At 33.6% G+C, this 11052-nt stretch overlaps 1 protein-coding gene across 2 annotated transcripts; it reads left to right on the forward strand.

The window, feature by feature from the left end:
• Positions 1-107: 107 nt before the first annotated feature.
• Positions 108-4069, forward strand: LOC137939016 (protein OSB1, mitochondrial-like). 2 transcript variants are annotated; one of them, XM_068784175.1, is made up of 7 exons: positions 135-179; positions 466-596; positions 1354-1786; positions 2752-2890; positions 2966-3080; positions 3207-3313; positions 3564-4069. In XM_068784175.1, the coding sequence occupies exons 3-7, from the start codon at positions 1428-1430 to the stop codon at positions 3750-3752; spliced, it is 909 nt and encodes a 302-aa protein (XP_068640276.1). In that variant the 5' UTR covers positions 135-179; positions 466-596; positions 1354-1427; the 3' UTR covers positions 3753-4069. The 2 variants fall into 2 exon arrangements, with proteins under 2 accessions (XP_068640275.1, XP_068640276.1); XM_068784174.1 differs by lacking the exon at positions 466-596 and having other exon boundaries at positions 108-179.
• Positions 4070-11052: the final 6983 nt, after the last annotated feature.

An 11052-nucleotide genomic window follows, 5' to 3' on the forward strand; every position in this document is an offset into this window, starting at 1 on the left:
GATTTATTTTAAATAGATAATATTTCATTTTTTATTTTTTAATCAATTAATTATTAAATTTTACATTGGTTTATAGGCAAGGGGCATAATAATATCATCAGCAAGCGAGGGTCTATGCTCGGCCTCGTTCTCTCTCTCTCTCTCTCGGCGACTGGGTTCCTTTCTCTCTCGTTTCCGAGGTATGGATTTCTGCTGCCGCGGTGTATTAGCTCTAGAATCCGCATTTAGGGTTTCTTGATTCGTCCCGGGTTTTTGAAACTTAGTCGGTGTTAATTCGCTGGGTTTGTTCTCGGTGGAAGGGAAAGGGTGAGGTTGTAGTTGGGTTTTGTGGCATTCTTGATGCTGTAAGTGAGAGTACTTCTGGAATTGGGTTTCTTCAGTGAGAATTATGGGTGTGGGAGTGTAGATTTGATGGAGAATCAATTCTGGATTTTTATATGTTTTGGTTTTTGCGGTTTTGAGCAGTCTTCGTGAACACCAGTCCTTCCATTTCAAGTTCGGCATAAGTTATAGGTCACCTCGTCCGGTTATATTTTGTCATTGAATCCCACTCCAGTGTTCGTGACTTTCTGTGGTGAAGTATCGCCATTATTAAGGTTCGGAAAATAGCATAGCTGCTCCTCTGTGGTGGAATGCTGAATACATATTTCTGCATTTTCCTCTTCTTTCCAATCTGAAGCGCTTTGATTTTCAAAATTTTGTTTTTCTTTAATCTACATCTTCTTCCTTTTCAAACTGGAGGTAATTGGAGGATTTGCTAGTGATGCTACCAAATAAAATTATGGAATGCTTGTATTAATAAGTTCCCTATGGTACCTTTTTTCTTTTTTTGCAACAGTAATTGAGTTACATCTTTTTAATTTTTTGAGTTTTTTTCTCAGAAAAATTGCTCTATCATGCTTCTTGTGGTTTCTAAAAATTTTTAGTTATGTACGAGTATATGTCATCATGATTGAGGATGTTCCTTCTTGAGATTTGGAGATAACTTCTGTTGTCATTGCAATTCTGTAATTGCTTTCTAACTTGATTTATAGGGCATTGATTATCAGTTTCAACAGCATGTTGGTGGATATTGAATTAGTATGCCATCAACAATACATTTTTTTTGGAATGTGACTGAAAATACAGATGGTTTATTGTGAGAATAAGTTAGGTGGTATCTATTTTTATATCTCTGGTGCAATTGGATGTTAATTTTTCATTAGCCTTTGGTAGTTTGACTTCGTACATTTAATTGCCAAATCTTACTGGAGACAAAAACTTAGTACTTAGAATCAGATGACAGTTTGAGTTATAATGGATGAACTATTTTGACTTTGAGGAAAAACATGATGTTTTTGGTCTATTCTACAGGTGAAGCAGTCTGTCATTGAGTCTCTCCCTTTTTAACTGGGAAACAAATTTAGAGGGAAACCGGAAAATTGTCAATGGCGATGCTGGTGCCACCAACAGTAGGACATTTTCCATCCAAATCGCTGAAGGTCGCAAAACCCTACCAAAACCCTTCGATCTCCTTCGGTCGCTTCTCTCCTATCAGAACCCCCTTTAGGTGGTCTCGTTATAGTCTAAAATGCAGTGGCGAGTACAATGTCTTTGACGGGGATTTTCATCACAAGCGAGTGGTTTACCCTAGACCGACTGAGATTCCGTGGAGGAAAGAGCTTTGTAATTCTGTTCAGCTTATTGGAGTAATCGCCACACCTGTCCAAATTAAGCATCTTAGCAGTGGGAAAGTGCTCGCTTGGACACGCCTTGCCGTCAAAAGATCCGCGACGGAGACTGCCTGGTGAGTGACTGGGTTGAATAATGAAGTTTATTGGCTTGTTATGGGTTTTGGTTAAAAGAGGTTTTTGTTTATTGCTCTTAAATCTCTGGTTGGAATCTGAAGATGAATTGAAAATTGTAATTGAACTGAAATGAATATGCTGGTTTGGGCTCTTGCTATAGGTGACTATGAAAAAGAGATTTTTTTTTTTTTGTTCAATTTTGTCATTGATATCTTAAAATGAGTTGAAACCAATTTCTAATTTTTACTGTATTAAAAAAGTGAGGGAAGTGTATCTTGATTATCTCAAGCCGTGGATTATGCTGATAAAAAAACCTCAATGTCGACCAGTGACCAGCTCCAAAAGTCAGGGAATGTTGGACTGACTGAAAAACAAGGAAGATCTATCTCAAACATCAATAAACCACCGGTTTTAGTCTTTTTGTTTCCTAATAGTAGGTCTCTACCTTGGGCATTTGTCCCTGGAAGATGACTTTGTTTACCCGCACATTTCCACCAGATGGCTTGGAAGCTCTTACCTAGGGGAAACGTACTAGCATGTTTCCTCCACTTTTCTGCCCTCTCGCTGCACCTACTGACCTGGTGAAAGGTGCCCTCCGTTGCTTCACTTGCTACTCCACTGTAGCTTTGACTTTGCAGTGTGCACCATTTAGGCTGCCACAGTTCTTGAAGCACAAGGACGCAGATGTTATCTTTGAAAATGTCAAAGAAATGTCAGTCACTTTCATCTTTCCCAGGAGAAGAACTCTAGGGTTCTCAGGTTATGTGTTTTCTTTGAAACTCGTTCTTACTTTCCAGATACAGATATTTAGGCACTGGATACTTGAGCCTAAAGGATATGATGGAGTTGACTCTCCATCATGTTAGAGACCATCTGATGAGCTTCAACATTGTGATTACATGTGAAATATTTAATCTGTAGTATCAGTTAATTCTGTAATAGCTTGAATTTGATGCCATTGTAGGATCAACTTAACTCTCTGGGATGAGTTGGCGCATGTCGCTTTTCAGCACTTAGAAAAGGGCAATCAAGTATATGTTTCTGGCCGACTTGTATCAGACACTGTTGAAGGAGAAGATGAAAAGCGACAAACCTATTACAAGGTTTTGTTGTGTATTGTATATTGTCATTTTTATTTTGTCTTGCAAATCTTCTGAATGGTTTTATTTCTGGTGCAGGTAGTAGTCCAGCAACTGAATTTTGTAGAGAAGACCTTGCCCGCATTCTCATATGGCTCAGAAAAAAGCTTGCCAGCATCCTCATATGGCTCAGAAAAAAGCTTGCCTGCAGCAGGTTAACTCTTTCCTGTGACATTTATCTGATATGGACAGTCTCAAGTTTGGAAAAAAATTTCCTCTTCTTTTTGTTTCCTGTCTTCTCCATTTTATTTTATTAAGCAATACTTGCGGTCCGGTACAGGTTTAAAGAAAGGCAATTGGGGCAGTAATCAAGAAGGTTCTACAGAAAAGCTGTGGCAGGCATTCTTTGCTAATCCTGTGGATTGGTGGGATAATAGGAAGAACAAAGTAATAACTTATTCTTTATTTTAACTTCTAAATTGATTAGACAGGTCCAGTATGTTGTAAATCATTGGTTTCATTGTGTATGAATTCTAGTCATCAGGCATTAAGCATCACGTCATGATATATGAAATTCGAAGACCAAACAGAAATATGAAATGTCAACTGTCTGATTACCTCTGGTTATGGACTCTCTATGGTTCTGATGTGTCACATTAGTTTGTGTTACTGATTTGAAGTATCTGTGCAATTCCAGAGGAACCCAAAATATCCAGATTTCAAGCACAAGCATACTCAGGAAGCTCTGTGGGTTGATGCTAAGTACAACCCACCATGGGTCAAGTCTCAGCTAGTAATTTTGGACTCGAGGATGGAATCTCTGCGACCGAATGAATCAGACATGTCCGTTGCTTTCGTCTCTGGTGACGACCTAGTACCCTTCTAATCCAAGCTCGACTGATATCGTATTCAAAAGTATCCATGAAGTGTGATTCTTTAGGCATGGTTTGTTTGAGAGATCATGGCTTTGTTTTCCTCCCTTTGTTTTAATGTGTATTCTACTCACTGTTGTTTATAGTTTGTACAGTCTGCACTTTCAAGATCCATCTTTGTTGCTTATGCTGGAACATACTCGTTGGCTGTCAAACTTTTCTTATCAGAACAAATGCATGAAAGTTTAATCCAAGAATTGCAAATATTCGTTTCATACATGTTTGAGACCTCTGCAGATATGACTGAAATCTTGTTAATATGGTATTTGTCCTACCCTCTTCCTTCATTCTAATATTAGGAGGGGATTCACCTCCTCTATTCTTAGGGGCTGTTTGAAACCCACAAAAAAAAAAAAAAAAAAAAAAGAGAAAAAAAATTATTTTCTGTTGTTTGGCAGTAAAGAATCATTAAGAAAAAACTCTCTTAATTAACAAAAAATTTCTCACAAAATGATGGAATTTGGAGAGAAAATAAAAGAAATAGAAACTTGAGATAAATTTTTAATCATCCAAATTTTAAAATATTACTACTTTTCTTTTCTTTTCTATTTTTTATGTATTTAAACAAATAAATTATATTTCTCTTTCATTTTCTCTCTCATTTTTCATGAGCATCCAAACAAGAGAAGAGAAACCTTTTTTTCCTTTTTTTTTCTTTTCTTTTTTTCTTTCTCTCTTCCTTTTCTTTTCTCTCCACTGTTTATGTTCCAAACACAGCCTTAAAGACATCGGTGGAGATAGAGTGGAAGACTTGGACCCCTTTATTTTTTTAAAGAAATATAGTAAAAAGTTATTAAAGATAAATATTTTAGCCATTATGTAAAGATTACAACCTTCAACCCTCTTCATTTTGGATTAAAATTCATCATTTCCCTAAAATAAATCCAACACTCTTTACTCCAAGAAGTAACACTTCATTTATTCATTCAAAAAGAAGAGGGCCTTCTCCATATAAAAACAACCTTCTCATGTCATGTTTGCTTTTCCTAAAACAATTCTTTTCCCAAAATAAAACACTTTTTCACTCCTCCTTTTGAGTGAGACCCACCATATCTATGAGTGACCTAATCGGTCCAAAATAGAAAGAGACTTTGTTCAATGTCATGACCACAGGCAACTAGGTTTTTAAAATTCTGGAATTACCCTTGAACTTGTTTCTTGCCTAACTACGAAATTAATCTTCATTAAAGAGTTTTTAGCATAGTTTTTCGACTCGATGAGTTTACTCGCCTTTAGAAGCCATTGAATCCAGTTAAGAGGATGCAGTCACCCCTTTTGTTTTGGGCAATTTTTCTAATTGGGATCCATTTACCCTAAATTTTGGAGCTAGTGAATCAGTTTTCAAGTTTGGAAAACCACAGTTTTTAAAGGGTTATTCAAATTAAATACAAATAAGTCATTACGGGTTGGAACTTTTTAGGTTTTTTTATCAAAATGAATACAGGTAATAAGGGTCACGATGAAAGGATTCAAACTATATGATAATCTTAATCTTTTGATGTCGATTCATCGTGAGTTTGTTATCAAAAGAAACAAACATGGTACATTCAAAAAGTATTTGCATTTTTTGTGAATTTTTTTTTGCTAAAATGCAAGCCTTAAAGGATGTGTTGATGTAGGGGTTTATTAAACTTAATGTTAGTGATATTGTTCTATCTTGAATGATGCAACTCAATGGTCTTGAGCATTAGGTATGAATTTGTTTCAATATAATTTATTTTTGTATGTGTAAATACTATTTACTTGGAGGTTATTTATCATAAATATATAAGAAGTTTAATGGCCTTACAAATCCTTATTTATAGTGCTTCCACTCGAGCAAAAACCACCTTATTATTTAAACACTATTCGAAAGGGTTTCTCAAAATTAAAATTGTATTTATACTATTAACTATTGACTACTTATATCGATTAAGTGAAAACCGACCAACTTGTTGCTATTTTTTCTAACACAAACAAGGTTTCAATACCTTCATTCACAAACAAAAAAACTATCAATTATTAGGTTGATTTTTGTGTTTTGTAGTCTTTAGTTATTGTGTGAAATATATATATAGTTTACATCTTTCTCATTATCTAATCTTTCAAAAGAAAAACATCAATTTTTTTTATTCAAAAAATTATTTTCATTAAAATAAACTATTGCAATTTGATTATTTGTTTCAAAAGGTGAAGACACTTATTTCAGCCTTGGTACGATGTTTTTAATCTTCTCATTTGGGTTTTAGCATCAATCACACTATCTATGGTGTTCTCTCTAGCTAATAAATGTCGAATTTTTCTAGTGGCTACTAACTACTAAGCAACTTAATATAAATGATATTTAGGGAAGTCAATTTTTAGATAAGTAATAAGATTGATGAGACTTAAGTAGTTAACTTTAGTTTTAAAATTAGATAAAAAATTAACATGTCCATCAAAGTTGTCAACATATTGAGATGTTCTTTGCGTCCCATTTGAATTCCCAATAAAACAATTTTTTGATTGATCTTAGTTACATATCTATAACATATTTGACATTAAATCAAATTTTAACCAAAATCACGAGATCAATATCTAATACATATCTTATCCAAAACTTTAGGGTGCTAAATATCTATCCATCTATGCATAATGGTTAAAAGTTTGAAGATAATGGTAGTTACTAGTGTTAATAATTATTTGGGTCCAATTTGAATCCAAGTTCCAATTATCGCATAAAACGGAGTTTTGACTTATTTTAATTAGATATCTAATAGTTTATCAAACATTATACCACATTGCAACTAGAATCACAAGATCTAGATTTAGTACATATATGACCAGAATTTTTTGTAAAAAAGTTGACGATAATGGTGAGTAATAGTGTACTAAATCCAGGTGGGATCAGACTATTGGATTCAACCAAACCATGCATTGTTTGGGTCAAAATGCCATATGATCTAATATCAGGTCAAAACCCATTTGACAAGGTTGCATTTGCTATTTCAACCAATGAATTAGATGATGCAACTTAGTCAGTTGATCTTCATTCATTTGTTTTTATGTTGGTAGATATAATGATGATATCCGAGTCAACCAAAAGTCAAACTCGGTTGATCAGGGATTAAGGTGACCAAATCACCTCTATAGTTAGGGTTGATTTTATATAACATTAGGACATGTTGTCATCGATTTTTGTCGTTGTTTGTATTTGATGGCACATTTTAATCATCATTTGTTTTGTGCAACTAATGTAAAAAATGTGAATATTTATAGTTAAAGAATATTAAAAATATTAAAACTATTTTTTCTTTGTAAATGAAAATTAGTAAACAAAAACTTGTGATTGTTTTTATTATGGTTATTAAACTTGGATCAAATCAACTAGTTACTAAACCTATTTTCCTATTCAAGTCTAGTAGTTTCAAACCTATTTTTCTATTCAAGTCTAGTAGTTTAGGAACACGAGGGAGGGTTAAAAACCAGTTAGTCTAACCACCTTAACTAGTTAAACTGATAACACAAATTCAATTAGGATCAAATTGCTCTACTTTCACCTATTTGACTATGTAAATATGATGAGGAAATCTTTTATGTATTTCCAAGAGGATAGGGAAGGCTATCCACAAAAAAGAAATGGAAAACTAGGGTGATACCCTCTTTTTAAGGCGTGGATGCCAAGTTAGGCTGGCCAAATATTAGATAGGTTTAAGGGCATAATTTTCAGTGTTTCATAAACTCTAGACTCTCTTGTGTACTTGTTAAGTAGCTTTATAGCAAACACCAACATGTTATATGTTTGAATCTCGGAGGTGGCGACTACCTAGGGCAAAAGTAGTTGTCATAAAGGAGTAAAGAACTATTTGACCAGAGCAAGAGCCATCATAGAGTAGGCCATTGTGGATTTCAACATGAAAGCGTTGTCAATTATTTTGTTCGTGTGGGGTCCAACCTGGGGTATGAACACAGGATTGGGTCAACTTATTATGAGATCAGTTTATAGGTTTAGTTTTATGTGTTTTATTGGCTTTTGGCAAATTGGTTGGGTACCTAACAGCTCATCTTTAATTTCACTAACCCTTACACTCCATCTCTAGTAGATAGAAAAGGAGAGAGTGGAACAAAAACCCCTTCCTCTCTAACTATTACCCCAATGGTGAAATCATGTTGGTTTATATTATTTTGATAATGACATAACGAATAGCTTGAAAATGTGTGTTGTTATTAATGTATATTAGACATATGCCTTCTAACACAAATATTATAAGGTATATATGTTATGGGCGTTACACCCAACCCAGGGTGTTATGGGACACCCAGGGGGGGCACTGGGTGTTATGGGACACCCTGGGGCCCTGGTGGTCCTGGGTTAAGGGTTAATACCCTAAAGCAAAAACTCATTGAAGAATGTTGTTGTGAAAAAAAACTTACACAAATGAGGTGAATAGAGATTTGTTGTTCCAAAGCTCTAAGACATTCATATTTTAAAAATCATACTCAAAATCATCATATACATGTTATAGAAAAGTTTTAGAATTATATCATAAGTTTTCACCAAATATTAAATTCACACGAAACTCGATCTCATGTTTTTTTGTATTATACCGATATTTGAATTTAAGAAAAAATGTTAGGGCATGAAACATTTTCCAAAAATATATTTTTAATTGCATATAAATATTTTAGAAACTCCAAGACCCTTAATCATGACATGTATCATGCTTATAACTCATTTTTTCGTATTCTAACAATCAGCATGATCGATCTTCTAATTAGCAAAATGATAGCTCGTGTTGAATGCTGCTAGGCACAATCTAAAGGCATGATATATCATCCATTGTAGCATGATCGATCACACAAAATAGTATCGGGTAGTTGTGCAAAACATTGATGAGACATAATTGATCAATGAATTTTCTTAAAGGTTAAAAACTTGTTGATCAATATCCTGATTTATCAACAGACTTAAGAAACTCAAAAAATATAGACGTTATACATGGTTGATCAGTCATACCTTTTTATTGATTGATCAACACTTTTTAAAACTTTATAAAAACAGTAAAAAAATGAGTACTTTGGTCGATAAACTTATAAATACACTCCCAAACTCGTAAAAGAGCATTTAATGAGCTTATATCGGCATACTACATCTTTGGAAAAATACTTCTTGCTTAAAATTATGATTCTACCTTTTTAAAGAAAAAAACTCCAAATCTGCCTAAGTCTTTCCATTTTTCTCCACATTCTTGGCATTGATAGATCCATCAAGATTCATGCACTTTATTTCACATGCTTAAAGATTTGGAAGTTTGAATCTACTAGGAGAAGACTATCTCTCTAAAAAAAGTTGTAAGTTTCATTTTTCTCTTTTCTCTTTTCACTTTCTTTACAATAGGTCTTCTAGTACCTTCAAAGTTTGAAGAATTGGTAATATAGAGTTTTGAATCCAGAAATAGAGTACCTACTAGAGTCTGAATCTAGTTTGTATTGAATCTCTTAGGGAGATATCGAGATAATGTGACTGGGGATTACATTTGGCTTAAAGAGAGCCAAAATATTTTTGTATTTTTCGTTACTAGAGTAAGATAGTCAAAAAATTTCAAATGAGGGGTTCTTGGGTGGTGATTACCACTAGGGGAACATCTATAAAAAGAAATATTTGCCTCTTTGTGGTTGTATGCATGTGCTTCCATTTTATCCATTTATTTGCTTTTGATTGCACCATAGGAGTTTCAATTTTTATTTTGTGCTCAACTTACCCCCCTCCCCTCTCTTGAGAAGCCAATTGGGCCAACACTGATTTCTTTAGATGTCAAGGTCCCTGTCCTCCTCTTTGCCATGTAGAAGTTTTGGCCTAGCCTCTTGTATGATGGAGATTGAAGGTGAACTTCAAATAATAAAGATATATTATGTCATATCATGTTATCTCTAGTCAACTAAGGGCCAAAACCGATTGAATCGGATATGACTAAATATGACTACCTGAATAAGTTAATTTTAATAACCTTGGTTTATATTATATCGTCATCCTTTGATGTTACTAGATGATAGAAGTTGGTGGTCATATGGTATCATTTTGTACTAATAAATAAACTTTTAAATTGTATATGATATAAAAATATAAAATAAGCTTTTGGAGTTAGATATTATTCGAAATTGAGTATAATCAAATGGAGTCCCTCTCATGGAAAGAAGGGAAAGGTTAGGCAAAGCCCCTCTCATCCTGACCTTTGTATTCCAATAACAAATGGGTTGTGGTGGAAGAGGACCTTTGCTTGACCCCTCCATGGGCAAGCAGAGGCCTTCCCAAGGTAGAGCCCCCTCTCCTATAGGGCTCTCTATTTTGAATAGATGGTTTAAGGGTAGGAGGTTGCTTGCCTTCCTCTTCCCCTCCCTTTTTTGTTGGTAGAGAGAGGAACACCATTCCCTTTATCAACATGAATCACACAAACCTCTCCCTTACTCTCTTTGTTTGATTGTAGATCAAAATTTCTATGGGGGGTTAGTTAACAAAATAAAAATTTGATCTTCATCTTCGTCTTTATCTCATGCATCTACACGATCTTCATCTTCGAAATGGGTGTTAGTGTGGACAAGTTCATCTTTGAAATCTTCGAAATAGGGTGTTAGTGTGGACAAGTTCATCTTCATCTTCATCTTCGAAATTTAAAACCATTGATTTTATTAATTATAAAAATAAGTTAATTAAACCAAGTGTTTGTGTTAACAATATTTTAATTTCCACTATTAAATCACTAATACAATAGAGTAAATAAAAAATAAATATGATTAATGAATAAAAAAGTATTATATTAATAACATAAGATAGATTTTCTACATGGTATTAATTAATAATATATTTTGATAAAACTAAAAGTAATTAATTAATCAAATGCATATTTTAATTATATTTTATTTACCAGAGACTTAAATATGAAGTTTAATATAGTAATCAAATTGAATAAAAATAATAAATAAATACATATACAACTTTATTAATAACCTAAAAGAAAGATTATTCAAATAAAGCGTTGTTCTTTTTTCATTTGAATTTCTTCTACATGAAAGTAGAAAGGTAAATCAAGAATTAGTCCCAACACCTTTGAGCTTTCTTTAAAATGAGTTATTAAGAATTTTTTCTGATTAGCTCTTTAGTGCGTATATGTGCAACACAATCAACCATGTGTTTCCAAATTTATTCATTTGAAGCATTTAGATTCAAACTTATTTAACCTCTCCCCCTCTTTATGTAGAAATCATCATTTGCCTTGTATAGTGAATCGAATCAAATAG

Source organism: Aristolochia californica, unplaced genomic scaffold, assembly GCF_029961685.1.
Source record: "Aristolochia californica isolate CCGP_79_NKW_82.1479 unplaced genomic scaffold, dmAriCali1.0.hap1 SCAF_8, whole genome shotgun sequence".
Classification (NCBI taxonomy): Eukaryota; Viridiplantae; Streptophyta; class Magnoliopsida; order Piperales; family Aristolochiaceae; genus Aristolochia; species Aristolochia californica.

Coding starts and splice junctions, on each gene's coding strand:
- LOC137939016 (XM_068784174.1), top strand. CDS start 1,428: ATGGCGATGCTGGTGCCACCAACAGTAGGACATTTTCCATCCAAATCG. Junction 2,891..2,965: donor AGCGACAAACCTATTACAAG/GTTTTGTTGTGT, acceptor TTTCTGGTGCAG/GTAGTAGTCCAGCAACTGAA. Junction 3,314..3,563: donor GGGATAATAGGAAGAACAAA/GTAATAACTTAT, acceptor GTGCAATTCCAG/AGGAACCCAAAATATCCAGA.